General features: G+C 36.9%; 1 protein-coding gene across 1 annotated transcript in view; it reads left to right on the top strand.

Moving 5' to 3' along the window:
- PARG (poly (ADP-ribose) glycohydrolase) overlaps positions 1-16,039 on the top strand; it is a 302,619-nt gene that overhangs the window by 42,109 nt on the left and 244,471 nt on the right. The window contains exons 5-7 of the mRNA XM_006897698.1: positions 11,220-11,342; positions 11,467-11,550; positions 15,799-15,873. Coding sequence (XP_006897760.1) covers positions 11,220-11,342; positions 11,467-11,550; positions 15,799-15,873 — 282 coding nt within the window. The remainder of the gene's footprint in view (positions 1-11,219; positions 11,343-11,466; positions 11,551-15,798; positions 15,874-16,039) is intronic.

A 16,039-nucleotide genomic window follows, 5' to 3' on the forward strand; every position in this document is an offset into this window, starting at 1 on the left:
GGGTCTCTTCCGGGTCCCTCTAGCGGCGTTCCCCCCTGTTTCCATTTTCTTTATCTTCAGCTGGAACATGTTTTAGAAATGGAAACTTATACTTTTGCTCAAGCTCAACCTTGTTGCCATGCAGTCAAACATGACTTAGAACTGACTCTGCATTGGATTTCCAAGACTAAATTTTAAGGGACATGATTATCCATCTTTCTCCTGTGGAGTTACAGGTAAATCCAAACCACACAGAGGTGTGGCCTTTCAGTTGATATGCAGACTCCTTACAGGCTTTGACCACAGAACTTACAGTGTAATGTATAGGAATTGTTAAATTACCAAGCATGATGTCCCTCTCCAAGGACTGGTCGCTCCTTGCAACATGTTCAAAGTATGTCAGACAAATCCTTGCCTCCAAGCAGCCTAGTTTAACCCTCTCCAGGATGAACCAGTTTGTTTTCTTAGCATTCCATGGTACATTCAATACTCTTCTCCAGCACCACAGCTCAGAAGCATCAGTTCTCCTTCTATCGTCCCTAGTCATTGCCCAGCTTTCTGACGCATAGTAAGTGATTGCTAAGAACATGGCCTGTATGAGGCACACCTTAATCTCCAGAGTGACACCATTGCTCTTCAGTACTTTGGAGAGGTCCCTAACAGCAGACTTGCCCATCGCAATGTGTCTTTTAATTTCCTGGCTACTGATGCCAAGATTGTTGACTGTGGAGCCAAGCAAACTAAAGCTATAAACAATCTCTTCACCATCCATCCTGATGCTGCCAGTTGGTCCATTGGTGAGAGTCTGTCTTCTTGACAAGTTACAAATTGTATTCAATGGAAGTACTTCAGGAATTCTTTTATAGTTTGATTCAAATTTTTTTTCCAAATTATCTCTTCTAACCGTGAAAAATCTGTGATAAAAAGAAATAACATACAAATTTGAAAATACTTCATAGCATTTTTTAAATTTGTTTGCTTACAAAGTTTGTATACATTGTGTTTCACACATTCTTTCGTACTGTGTTTCATACAGTCATTCTCATGCATTATGTTTATAAAATTCATTACCGTTGGACAAGATGGATACCTACAGAATTGTCAAGAGAATTCTTTTTTGTAATAACCATTGAATTCAAGCTCTTCTTGCTTGTGTAAATAGAATCCTTAGATATCAAAATAACACTTTAAAAACATGCCATTGTTATAACTGTTTTGTGAATAAGATTTTGGGGTTTTTAAAATAAAGACCTAAATCTAATAGTTGATTTGGTAATAGAGTCTTTAGCTCACATCCCTATTTAGCAATTTCAAGTTTTGTATTTTTTAAAACAGTCTTGTCATTTATTAACATTGGAATAATTAAAAGTTAATGAAAAATTATATTTATAGAAGTATCTTTTATATGACTTAACTACTTTTTCCCCTTGTGTGCTGTCGAGTCAGATCCAACTGGTACAGGAGGAGATTGCCCTTCATTCTCCAGAGGAGCATCTGGTGCACCTTTGGAATTGCAGTGCAACGTTTTGCCACTAGGCCACCAGCGCTCCCTGACTTAAATACTTTTGTACTAGTTTATCCTTTGGGGAAATAGAGATGGGTCATAGGAAAATAAAGAATTGCTAAAGCTCATAAAATTTCATTTGTTAGGCTGGATGTCTGAGTTGCCGTTAACCCAGTGGCAGTGTCTGTCTGGTGATTTGAATCCCCCAGTAAACTCTGTGAGAGAAAGATGAGCAATCTCCTGTAAATGTACAGCCCTGATAACCCGCAGTGTTGGCTTGGTTCTGGCTTGATAGCACTTGAGTGTGAGTAAAATTAGGTTTTTAGGTTGTATCTAAGAAGATGTTAATAACACAGATTTGGGCAACAGATTGTTTAGAGGAATTAAGTAATATTTTAATTTTTCTCCTCTGCTCTATTCCTTAACAAATAAAATCTGAAGTGTCTTGTTGCTGTTATAGTTAATCTAAGCAGTTGTCATTCATTTACTTATGTATAGTGACCTATTCATTAAAAAATCTTTAAAAATGATACTTTAGTATAAATTTAATGCAAGTTCTTTGTTTCTCTTTTTGTAAAAGCAACTATTTTCTAAAAACATATACTTAGGGAAAACCCCCAAGTCCCTTTGAATCACTATCCTAGACTTTAACAATTTAAGGTCTGGAGTTTCTTTTCCTGAATATGGTAATATATGTGTGCAATTAGAAGTTATTTAGGAAACCATTTTTAGTTACTCATGCTTCTAACAGACCAGAAAGTAAAGCCATACTTGAGTGTGAGTGAGCTTTGCTTTGGTGACATAGTCCCTAAGGATTTGCATTGCTAATCCAAAAAGCAGTGGTAGTTCTAATCTACCAGCAGCTCCAAGAGAGAAAGAGGGGCATCTCCTCCCTTTTGATTAATAGCCTGAGAAGCCCAGTGGAGGTTCAGGTATAAGTCTTTTCTGACTTGATGGCAATTATTTTTTTGAAATGGAGGTAATATGAAATTGCATGGTCACGGTATTTAGTGCATATCGTTGTTAGGTGCCATCGAGTTAAGTATGACTCATAGTGTCCTTATGAGCAATAGGCCTGTTCTGTGCCATCCTTATAATCCCTGACATATTCAAATTCATTGCTATAGTCACTGAGTCAGTCTGTCTCATTGATGCTCGTCTTCTTTCCCGCTGACCCTCCACTGTTCCAAGCATGATATCCCTCTCCAAGGAATAACCTCTCATACCAGCATTACCAAAGTATGTGAAATGAAGCTTTATCATCTTGCCTCCAAGGAGCACTCTCGCTCCACCTTTTCCTAAACGTATATGTTTATTCTTTTGGCAGTCCATTCAGTATTCTTTGTTTTTAATTACTCATAACTTTGAAGTCTGCAGTCAGAAACCTCTCCAAATTACGGAGGAGTAATGATGTCAGTTTGAGAACTAAGATGTGCCTGATTCAGGCCATGGTCTTTTTCAGTCACATGTTATGTATCTGATAGCTGGACAAGGAATAAGAATGACAGAAAGAAGAATTTTTGCCTTTGAGCTCTGGAGGAGAGTACAGATATAAAGGTAAAAATATTTATTGACTCTGCCACTTTTGACTCTATCATTCTTTCGAATACTCTCATCTGTTAGCTTCCATGACACACATAATCCCAATTTTGTCATACGTCCTTAGCCAATTATGCTTTTTTTAGCTCTTTTCTCTATTGCTGGTAAGTCTCTTGGAATTTCTCTAGGTGTCTCTAGATGGCTTACAGCCTTGTTTCTCTTGAGTTGCAAACGTATTAATGAAACTACCTGTTTGATTCTCTTTTTTTTTCTTTTCTATACTTTGTTCCTTTTTTTATAGGAACAGTCTTACTTGCATTTTCTAGTTAACTTTTTTAAATTCTTTGCATCTCAGCCTCTGTATTTTGTCTTTAGGTTGTTATATTCCATTTATATGAAATGTCCAGAATAGACAATTCATTTATCTTTTCTGTTTTAAATCTTTTCTTCCCTCAGACATTAATGCTTACTACTCTGTTCACTGCTATTTTCTTTTTATTTTATGTTATTATTTTTGTGTGAGTGTACCGTCAAATCAGATCTGACTGGTACAGGAGGAGATTGTCCCTCCTTCCCCGGCAGAGCATCTGGTGGGTTCGAACCGTGCGCCTCTGGGATTGTAGTTGCAGCTCCTTGCCACTAGGCCACCAGAGCTCCCCTGTTCACTGCTATTGAGTCAGGTCAGATTCATAGTGACTCTCCATAGGCTTTTCAAGGCTGTGCGTGTTAACAAGAGAAGAATGCCCATCTTTGTTCCAAGGAGACTGTGGTGGGTTTGAACCACTTAAAATGTACAACCTTGTACAATACTCACTATAAACTGTGCCACCAGAACTCTTCAAAACTTATTTTTAGTAGACTTAAGTTGAGAATACAGAGTTAAAAACCATGAACCGCACACACTGCCCTCAAGTTGATTCTGACTCACAGCAGCCCCATGTAACAGAGTAGAACTGCCCCACAGGGTTTCTACCTCTCAGTCTTTCTGGAAGCAGGGTGCCTCATCTTTCTCTTGTATGGGTTTGAACTGCCTTCTTTTTGATTAGCAGCTGAGCACTTTAACTGTTGCTCAGAAAAGTAGCTCTTTTTCTCAAGAATTTCAGAAACTAGTATGGAGATGAAAAAGAAACATGCTTTTCTATGTTAGTGAATCAAGGAAGCAGTGGTGCAGTGGAAGCATGCTGGACATTACAAGAAAATGGAAGAAGTACACAAAGTCACTGTACCAAAAATAATTGGCTGACACAGAAGAATTTAATGAAACAACATATGATCAAGAGACAGTGATGGTAAAAGAGGAAGCTCAAGCTGCTCTGAAGGAATTTACAAATAACAAAGCTCCAGGAATTGATGGAATACCAATTGACATATTTCGACAAAAAGATATTGCCCTGGATGTGCTCACCAGGTTGTGTCAAGAAACCTGGAGGACGACTACCTGACCAACTGACTAGAAGAGATTCATATTTATTCCCATTCCAAAAATGGGTGACCTAACAGAGTGTGGAAATTAGCGAAAATATCACTAATAACACACAAGCAAAATCCTGCTAAAGATTATCCAAAAGTGACTGGACAGAGTACATTGACAGAGAACTGCCAGAAGTACATTCTTGGTTTAGAAGAGGCCGTGACACTAGGGATATCACTGCCAATGTCAGATGGATCTTGGCCGAAAGCAAAGAGTACCAGGGGAATGTCAGTCTTATCTGTATTTCATTGACTCTACAGAGGCATTTTACTGTGTGGATCACAGCAAATGGTGGCTCAAAAAGAGTGGGAATCCCAGCACACTTGGTTGTGCTCATGGGAAACCTATACTTAGACCAGCAAGCAGTCCTCACAACAGAAAAGGAGACACTGCATGGCTCACAGTCAGGAAAGGATTGCTGTCTCCATACCTTTTCAAACTGTAAGCTGGGCTTTGTTGGAGGATTGTGGCACCAGGATTGGAGGAAGATACCTCCACAACCTGTAATATGCAGATGACAGAGCTTTGCTTGCTGAGACTGAGAAGGACTTGAAGTGTTTGCTGCAGAAGGTCAAGGACTAGTCTTTAATATGGGTTGAAGCTCAACATCAAGAAAAACAGATTCTCGCCGCTGGGCCAATTGGCACAACCATGTAGATAGAGAAGAGAGTGAGGTTGTTAGCAGTTTCCGTTTGCTCAGTCCCACAATCACCACTCTTGGCCTCAGCAATCAGAAAATCAAAAGACAAAAATTGCATTGGGGAAGGAGTCTGCTGTCAGAGACCTCTCCAGACTCCTAAAGAGTAATGATGACAGTCTAGGAACTAAAGTGCGCCTGATCTTTGCAATTGCTTGCTCTGCATCAGAGAGTTGGACAGTGACCAAGGATGACTTAAGAGTGCTGGAGAAGAGTATTAAACATATTACCAAGAGCATAAACAGGTCTGTCTTAGAGAAGGTGAAAACAAGTTTCTCCTTGGAGGCAAGGATTTTGAAGCTTCGTCTCTCATACTCTGGGTGGGTGGACAGGAGGGACCAGTTCTTAAAGAAGGACATTATGCTTGCAAGGGTGGAGGGACAGCACAGGAGAGGAAGACCCCAGATGAAATGGATTGTCACAGTAACTGGGTAATGAGAGTAAGTTTGTCACAGTCAGTGAGTCTGGCTTGGAATGAGCTTCTTTGCATACGGTCTTTATGAGTCGCAGGTGACTCAGTGGCACTTAACGAGAAGTATGTTATTTACTTAATAAAATAAGGGAGTATAAAAAATGTTTGAGTTTCTTTTGTTTTTAAAAAAAATAGAAAAAGAGAAGAAAGTAAAAATTTACTAAAAAGAGGTTTCCAAAGGCCGTGTGGCAGAGATCATGAGAATGGCTCAGGATAGAGCAAGAATGCTTATAGGGTCTGTGAATGCTGTGAGTGTAGTCTTCTCAATGGTACCTTACAACAACAAAGACTTCTTAGATGAAATGAAAATTGAGCTGAGTGGTGAACATCAGAATAAGTGTTTAAAGTGATAAAGGGTTAGTGGAAGGTATTAAAAAGAGAACAGATAGTAGTATGTACAAAGGCATGTATATGCAGAGTTTACTATGTTTAAGCAAATACAGTTTTTTTGTCTTGTCTAGAATGAGTAGTATTGGTGTAAGAGTATGCTAAAAGCTCTAAGAACTTCATTTAGAATCTTTGTGGAATCATACATAGATACAGAAGGGAATTGTTAAAGAATTGGAAATCAGAGTACTTTTGAAAGTTAATGTTCCCAAGAGGGAAGATTAGTTTACTAGGGAGCGGTAAGGGGTGAGAGGGGAGATAGGAAGTTATTGACTGTAATTCAAGCAACTGTTGATAAGGACCTTGAGATTAGGTGGGATGGAGGTAGAATGCACAGCATGTGGTGACTGCCTTTTTGTTAGGTGCTGTCTAGAGTTTACTCATTGCAATGCTGTGAACAACAGATCTGAACTTAATCCTATCCTTTGCCATCATCATCGTTCATATAATCAAGCCTATTGCAGCAGTCACTGTCAGTCTATCTTGTTCAATGTCTTCCTCTCTTTCACTGTTCCTCTACCTTTCCCAGCATGATGTCTTTTTCCAAGGACTTGCCCCCTCCTAACATCATGCTGAAGGTGAAGTTCTGCCATCCTTTCTGTTAAGGGGCACTCTGGTTGTCCTTCTCAAAGTCCTATTTGTTTGTTCTTTCTGACAGTCCATGGAATTCAGCTTTGTTTCGGTGGAACAACCTAAGTTATTACTATTGAACAGTACATTTCTGCCTGCAGTTTGAAAATCATTTCTCATCTCACATTGAGATTAGACAGTTAGGTGTATATATATGAAATTCATAGTCCAGAGGTTCCCCTCCCCCCACTGTAGAATCATAGATTGGATGAACTTATTTGTAACTTCCTTTTTAATTACTACCACCACAGACATGTTTGGACAAAGGGTCTTTTATTTAAAAGTGAAGGAATTAAACTAATTACTCCCATATAAAGAAGAAAATCTGTTAATTCTTCACCAGTTTTTGACCTTACCAGAAAACCTTCTGAGGAATCTGGAACATGATGGTAAAAAGAGCAAGGCCCATGTGGGGACAGCCATATATGACCTTTATCTACTTCACAAAAGGAAACTGTCTCATCAACAGGATCAGTTAACCCAAAACCAATTCCCATGAGGTGAGACACATTCACCATGATTCTATACCTCTTTGTACTCATCTTAGCACCAGTCATACTGCTTACTGCTTATCTGGTTCAGGATCGGATGTGATAGCTCACAGACCACGCAGAACCATTTTGGGGAAATTAAAATGTTATAACCCACACTTTATTATGCCTGCTTTTAGTCGTGGTTGTCTGTGCTCCCAGCACCCACAGATGGGCTGTACACCAATAGAACAGACATGAGAAGAACAGTGGTAGCCATGCTTGGACTGCAGCTGCTGCTCCTCCCCACGTAGATTTATTCAGATAAGCTGCCATGCCACAATCAAGTAATTCTTCTTGTATACCTCGGTTGCCACACAGTTGTTCAACATGACCACCAAGGGAAGTGGAAGTCCTCTGCATTGCACAGCCATTCTCCTTGTGGTCTTGTTCTCCCTTCTACATCTCTTCTGTTAGAAGACTCGGACCAAGAAATACCTCTACTTCTCCATCTTCTCAACTCAATCCAAATGGTGTCTAGAAATCCAGTATGGCAAGGAAATCCTTTATCTCCAGTAAATCTACTGATTCCACACTTTATTTTATTGACTCAGAGAATCTCTTTTGAGAATCTCTGATTTTACTGATTTTAAGAACTTGACTAGATGATGAGTGCTAATGTCTTATGTGTTCGAGTTTCCTGTACCAGATGAAGAACAACAATGCTCACAGATCTGGAGATGATTTCCTTAAATGTGGCCTAGGAAATCTGGACACGTAAAACTACTTTAAAAAACCCAGAAAAGCACACAACCATTTTATCTAGAAAAAGCTTCCATGGTTCTGTTTATATGTACATTGGAAAGTAACTCCAGATGTTTTTGTAAATCCTCCATATATTGTTTTAGCAGTACTAATTTGCTGCTGGTAAACCTAAAAGAAAGTTTCTCATTGTTACACGATCATTGTTTTCTTGAGAACTGAACTCTTCTTTGAGGTTTTGGGATTGACATTGCGTTTGACTTTTTATGTAGTTGACATGTATCAGGGAATGATGGACTGGAATTTAGCCCAGATTGAAACATAATGAGTAAATATTGCTCATACATTTATAAGGTCTCATGGTAGGCATTTCACATCACCTGTTCCCAGTTAACAAAAGCTCCAGATTCAGTGAGCTAAACTGATTCCAAAGAGTAGACAGTGTACTGACCTAAATGAATTAAAAATGTTGCTTTTCATTTCTGCATATGTTAAATATTTTTTACAGTTTAAAAATCCATCTGTTTTAAGATCAAGCAAACAAAAACTTAGATATTAAAAAGGCAAAAATGAAGGACACAAACATAATGTAAATCAAGAATTTGAGAAGTGATTCATGGAAGCTGGTCTTCATTAAATCCACAAATTTTTAATACTTTTATTTTAAAATACTTTTTTTATACTTTTATTTTTAAAAAAATACTTTTTTAACTTTTTGAATCAGAATAGTCACATTTGAAACAATTTCTGACTTTTTTATTATGTTAACATTTTTAATTTTTCATTTTGTTATTTTTACATTGTTAGAATCTGGTCTTAATATGAGCTTGATTCTGGAAAGTAAATCTTTTACAACTACCTTGATGCACAGAAACTTTTTAAAATAGACACTGCATAGTGCCTTTTTTTCACATGGTCATGCACTGATGCTTAGATGTTCCGTATATCTAATATGAACACAGTAGTTTTGATAACCAGAGTCATTTCACCCCCATGGTTAGAAAAAACCAGGTTCAACAAATCTCAAGCTACTGTGTGGGTGAATGAACATTCCCTTTTGCTTAGTACCTGAATGTTATGCATCTTTTTGAATTGTATATTGTGTTTTATTTATTTATGCTTTGATTCAAAGTAACTTCTCATGTTATGGAATTGATTTGCATTGAACACAAGCAGTAAATAAAAATAAATGGCTGAAAGAAAAAAGGTTATAATCCAGATTGATAACAGAATAAAGTCAAGATTGCTCCCATTATGTGCACACAGGCACCTCAGCCTCCTCACAGTTTTTGGCTAGTGTTCTCAAATTTAGTCCTGCTGAGATTGGCTTTCCACCCTCAGTTCTCCAACAGAGTTCTCAGTCCTGCCAGTACTGGCTCTCCACTGCTAAGATTCGCTCTTACTTTAGGTCTCTGGATTTGGTATGTGTTGTGGCCATAGATAATAGCTGGAGCAAGAAGGGCATCCTCCATTCTCTTGTTTCATGTTCAGTGATATTAGAAGACCTGTGTGCCTCCTGCTGCTAGCTTACTCAATTCAGTGGTGAGACTAGCCAGTCCCTTTGTGATTGAGTGTTGAGACTAGCCATTCCCCTTGCGAAATGAATGGTAAATAGCCATTCCCCTTATGGATAGGCTAACATGCCCCATTCACATATTCCCACCCATCTATATATAACAAAGTCAAATAATGTCTAGCTAAAGTCATATTAAAAGATAAACTCAGCAGATGGATATTCTCTACTCCCCATTTCACCAAGTCCTCCCCATCTGTCTACTGAGATGCCCTTGGTTTCCTCTGCTTCATCCTCCATTTTATCTCTCTGGGTTTTTTCTTCCCTTGTCCCAAAGAGTCTTATTTGAACCATGTGCATGGATTTTTCCTAAGCTGAGGGGCCCACTGAGCTTCAACTTCCATAGGTATACAATATCAACCTGCAAGGCAGTCTTAAGAATGTAGGCTTGCAATTTGTTTTCTAATTCTCTTTTTGTTCCTGTACCTGCTCACTGTTGGGGGGGAAAAAAAAGACCGGTTTAAGCCAGCTATGCAAACTTATACCCATACCACCTTTTACCTCTCAAACTTTCTTTAAAAGTTTGGGATACTTTGCCTAGTGAAAATTATGTTTATTATTTGGGAATAGTCATGCACTTGACTGTGGGAATCATCACAAATTATAGATAATTTTTAGAAGAATGAGAATCGGTATATTGTGTTCATGTAAAACCTGTACATGGAAGTAATTGTCCTGATAGAACAGTACTGCCTGGTTTAAAATCATGAAAGATGTGTGTCAGAGTTTTATCTCTTCCCCAGACCTATTTGGTCTCTATGCCGAGCAGATTATTAAAGAAGCTGGACTATATGAAGAATATGGCATCAGAATGGGAGGAAGACTCATTAGTAGCTTGCATAATGCTAATGACATAGTTTGCTTGCAGAAAGTGAGAAAACTTGAAGCATTTATTATAGAATATAAAAGAGTGTGTCCTTCAATATTGGGTTGTATCTCAACATTGAAGAAAACAAAAATTCTCACCACTAGATGAGAAGATTGTTCCTCATAGATGGAGAAAAGATAGAAGAAGTTGTCATGAATTGAATTTTCCTTGGATCCATAATTAACATCCATGGTCAAGCAGTCAAGAAAACAGAATGTGTATTACATTGGGAAAATCTACTGTCAGTGACTTCTTTAAACTGCTAAGAAGCAACAATGCCACTTTAAAAACTAAAGTGTACCTGATCCAAGCCATAGTATTTTTAATTGTTTCCAGTGCATCTTAAAGTTGGACAGTGAATAAGGATGAAAGAAGAATTGGTGCTTTTGAATTGTGGTGTTAGCAAAGAATATTAATTATCCCATGGACTGCTAAAGGAAAAAACAAATCTGTCTTGAGGAGGTACATCCAGGTTTCTCGTTAGAGGCACAGATGAGGAAATTTTGTTTCATATACTTCGAGCATATTATCAGGAGGGGCCAGTTCTTGGAAATGACATCATGCTGGGAAAGAAAGACCATTCAGGAGATGAATTAGTGTAGTGTCAATAACTGGGTTTGTGCATGTGGAAGGACGGGATAGGACAGGCAGTTAAAAATCTGTTGTTTGTAGAGTTGTATGAGTTGTGGCCAACTTTGATGGTATCTAACAACAGTGTCCTTGGGATTACACATAGGGATTTTATGACTTTCTTTACTAGATATTTGGTTTCCATAGTATTTGCAGTGACTGCTTTCTTTAAATAATTTTGTAGAAGATATTCCTAGTTTTTATGCACTTAAAGTTTTCTTTTTTTACTCTATTTAGGTGGATCTTTTGCGAGCAGGGGAAGTTCCTAAACCTTTTCCAACATACTATAAAGATATATGGGATAACAAGCATGTTAAAATGCCTTGTTCAGAACAAAACTTGTACCCAGTGGAAGATGAGGTGAGAACAAAACTAACACTTTTTTAGTCTCTGAAAGATGTTAGTACTTACCTTTTTTATTTCAAATTCTATAATAGCTAAGAAAATTGGATTTATTTTTTTGTGTGTTTCTCTTTTCTGAAAGAATGGTGAGCGAACTGCAGGGAGCCGGTGGGAACTGATTCAGACCTCACTTCTCAACAAATTTACAAGGCCTCAAAACCTGAAGGTAAGTTCTTTTTGACATGCTATTCTCTTACACATAGTTTCTGTCGATGGGCCCTGTGTTTCTTCCTGCAAAGCTATTTTTGTCCTTAATAGAATCATTTACTGGCATTGTTTATACTTAAAGTATAAGCAAAGATTGCTGGGGATTCTCCCCTTAGAGACATTCTTGGTTTTCACTGCATTTCAAGGAAAAGATTAGAAGAACTGAAGAGTTGTAAATGGTTTGCTTGGAGTCATACAGAATATACTTGTATTACGTTGTAAGCTGTTCTGTGCTTTTGAGTCTCTTCTGACTTATAATGAACCCATCTGACAGTAGAACTATCTCATCGACTTTCCTCAGCTGTAATCTTTACAGGAGTAAATGCCCTGATCTCTCTCCCACATAGTGGCTAGTGGAGTCACATCACCAACCTTTTATTTACCTGCTGAGTACTTAACAGTATTACACCACCAGGTTTGACATACCTTGACATACCTATATTTGAGTATTTTGTTTGATGACTCAAATCTTACCACCATTTTTTGTCTATTTAAAGAACCTACTCCTACAGTGTGCCATTATTTAGCCTCCCTCTCTATCCCTGTAAACCTCAGTTACAAGTTCACAAATGCAAAAGCAGACCACTTGAAAATACTACCCAGCCTTCATTGGAGAATCACTGTCTTAGGACCTTTATGATCTCATAAACAGGGTTTTTTTTAAAAAAAATTTTTCTCCATGATTACTTTGGAAAGAGGTAATCACTTTAATCCCTTTTTGCTCATTTTTATTGTAGACTCAATAGAACCAGTTAAGCCATGCAGATCTTCTTTTGTCTGCTTATGTCAATTGTTTATTTTACTGAGAGAGAAAGAGGGAAACAGTAAGTTTCTAATTGAATATAATGGCCTTTTAGCTGTTTATGTGAGATTTGATGGTAGATTAGGGACTCTTTCACAATTTAAGAAGCAACAGTGCCCTCAAAGTTTATTGAAACAATGATATTTCTACAAATGATACATCTGATTATTTGGGCACCATGGGCTTCTTAGTGCTTTAACAAATAATTAATTTGATCTGAAAAAGAGTCAGTGATTAATTGAACGCAGACTAGCCTAGCTCCCAGTATTATTAACAATAACAGACGTCACTAGGAGGCTACTTTGAGACTTAAAGACAAAAGTAAACCCAAATATTAGTTAATGATAGTTATAAAAAACTAGAGTGCACATGACATTTATGGTGTTTTTTTAAAATCAACTTTGAGGAGTGTTTACATAGAAGAACATGAATCCTTATAAGTGTATATAATTTGACTCTTTTGTATACCTATAAAGTAATCTAAAGATTCCTCTTATCCCTTTGCAGTCAGATCCTTTTTTTTTTTACCATCCCCATGTGACTTACTGATGTACCTATTCCTCCACTATAGATTATTGTTGGGCTTTTCTGGGATTTTTTATTTTTGCTTCTATTTTTTTTATTCTGATTTACAAAGTTTTAGTACATTGTATAACACAAAAGATCCTTCCCATTTCCTTCACCCTACCCACCCATCAAATTGTGTAACTCTATGATTAACACCCTACCCCCATCCTCACACCTCTATTTCCACCCTATACCCCTCTGCCCCCTGCCTTGGCTCCTCATACTCATTCTACAATAATGGTTTTTATACAGTATTTGTCCTTTTGGGACTGAGTTCACTCACCATAATGTTCTTTAGTCTCTCCCAAATTAGGTAGTAATTTACAAAATGATTGCTCTTGCCTGCTGCATAGTATTCTATTGTATGAATATACCACAACTTCTTAATCCATTCTTTTGTGGTTGGACATCTGGGCTATTTCCATGTTCTTACAGTGGTGAATAATGTTGCTATGCACATTGGTGTACAAATCTCCGTATGTGTCTCAGTTCTCATCTGCAGCCCTCAGGCCTGCCTTTACTTGTTTTTGGTGAAACAATCTTTTAGGTCATATAACTCTGATATGTTCACTTGCTGTACAGAGTTATCTCGTGGTTGCTGTGAAGCTGAACACTGTGACACTGATGTGTCAGATGTGAGAATGATTACCCATGGTGGAACACTGGGACACTGATGTGTCAAATGTGAGAATGGTTACCCATGGTGGACAGTGTTTGGTGGAGCTCCCTGATTAAAACAAACTTGGAAGCAGGAGTGGCATCCACTTCCGTAATAGCTTGCCTCTCTGGAAACCCTCTGAACCTGGAGAAAGGACAAAAGCTATACAGGTGTCCAGGTCTTTTGTTCATAGTGTAACCATGAGTTACCTCTGATTCAATGACACTTTTTTTTTTTTTTTTTTTTTTGCTTCTCTGAGTATTTATTTAGAATCATAAGGATGGTAAGCAAAGTAAAATCACAAGGAAGTACAAAGCAAAAACAAAGGATAATGGTGAAATTTTTTACAGATAAGGCCAAGTTCCTCTTTATGTTAATCTCAAGAGGGAGGGATTCATTTGACACAAACTTAAGAACCAATGTTGACTCCTAGGGAATGCCCCAGTCTCACAAGGTGACCTTCAGCTTGTATTAAGCTTCCCTCATTTCTCGATACAGCATTTGGTCTACTATTATTAAATTTGATATTGATTCGATGACACTTAACAACAACAACATATTCCAAGTAGTGGAATAGTTGGGTCATATGGATTTCTATGTTCAACTTTTTGAGGAGGCACCAAACTGCCTTCCAGAGTGATTGTACCATTTTACAATCCCACCAATAATGTAGAAGAGGTCCTTTCTTGCCACATCTTCTCCAACATTTATTACTTGCTCTCTTGTTAAACCTTGCCACTGCTACTGGAGTGAGATGGTATGTCATTGTGGTTTTGATTTGCATATAGATTAGTTTTAATACTAATATAAACAGAATAATATAGTAAGTATGCTATTGTATCTGCCTTCTTTAAGTCACGTTAAAGAATTTGCAGACTCTTCCATAATGAGTATGTCAGTAGTTCATTACTGAGTAGTAAGTATTCAAATCTATGTATGTATATATATCTAGCTTATCCATTCATCTGTTGATGAACATTGCTATTAAATAGTTTATGTGAATTCTTAAATCAGATACCAGATATTGGGAAAAATTAATTAACAGCTTATAATTCTTTGTTATAGCTATGAGAGAAAAGTCTGTTATTTTGTAGTTGGTTCTTTTTCGTTATTGAAGGAATTTGAATATTTTCTGATTGTAAGTAATTAATAAATATTTTATTGAATTTCTTTTTCATCTAAATGCATGTAATGTTCTGAGTTTTTTGACAGAATGTTAGTTTATAAAAACTATTAATGGTAAGGCGTTTTGTAGTAAAACTCTGATGCTGTGATTTTTTTGGTATTATGTTTTCCTTTAGTTAAAAAAATCTTACTATATTTTACCAGTCCACATAGGTTATGAATTCTCCATATTTAAATATTATCAATATTTAAAATGTTTTTTGTTTTCAACCTTATCAGTCTTTTTTAAGTGAGATAGAATGTAGTAGTAAATAATAGTGCTGTCTGTATAACTAATGATATGTCTTAATACTTGTCTCATTCTGGAAACACCTTATTCAGACGGTAAAAAGTTGCATCAGTGTATGGCAATCAGTATGTAGTATACTATTTGGACTTTCCTTTTCTGTATAAATGTAATAGATGTGAAATACTGGTGGAGAATGACTGTTTATATTTAACTTTTAAAAGTAAAAACCATAAAAAACTCATTTTATGCATTACAGCAATGCTTGTTAAGCCCTCCCATCCTCCCATTATTGCCCTCTCCCACAGGAGGCTTTTCAGACATTTTCCCCTAATTTCTTTCACTTTCGTCCATCTACCATAAAAAATGTAAGACTACTAATGGGTTTGGATATGTAATAAAACCCTATGGAGTATATTTTATACTGTTTGTTTTTGTGTTTAGGGTTTTTTTTTCCCCCTTTTAAATCTCCAAAGATCTAGTTTTTACCAGCTTGTAGTAATACCATCATTGAAAATGCTTCCTTTTGTGCAGTTATAATGCTTTCCCCCTATTGCTTGACTTTTATAATAACATTTTTCTTAAGCAAATAATAAATTAAGGTGCATAATAGTACACGTCCATGACTTCTAATACAGAGTAGTTCATTAAAGGAGGAAGCTTTTCTGGCTTTAAGAAATTTACCAAGAGAAATTTCCCATAAAGGAGTCAGCATTCCTTAGATTATACTTTACTATATCATGAAATTTTATTTATGCTTTTTCCGTAGGATGCTATACTGAAATACAATGTGGCATATTCTAAGAAATGGGACTTTACAGCTTTGATTGATTTTTGGGATAAGGTAAAAGTATGCTAATTTCTTTAATTATGAAAAGAATGTGATAACACTTAAGAAATTTTGGAAGAAATAACTATAGTCCTGTGATATTTATTTGTCATCTTTTGTTTTTGTGGATTTACTATTATTTTATATGAATGCCCATTTAATTTGAAATAAGTTATTAAAA

This window comes from Elephantulus edwardii, unplaced genomic scaffold (assembly GCF_000299155.1).
Source record: "Elephantulus edwardii isolate Elephantulus edwardi_28Jun2011 unplaced genomic scaffold, EleEdw1.0 scaffold00213, whole genome shotgun sequence".
Classification (NCBI taxonomy): domain Eukaryota; kingdom Metazoa; phylum Chordata; class Mammalia; order Macroscelidea; family Macroscelididae; genus Elephantulus; species Elephantulus edwardii.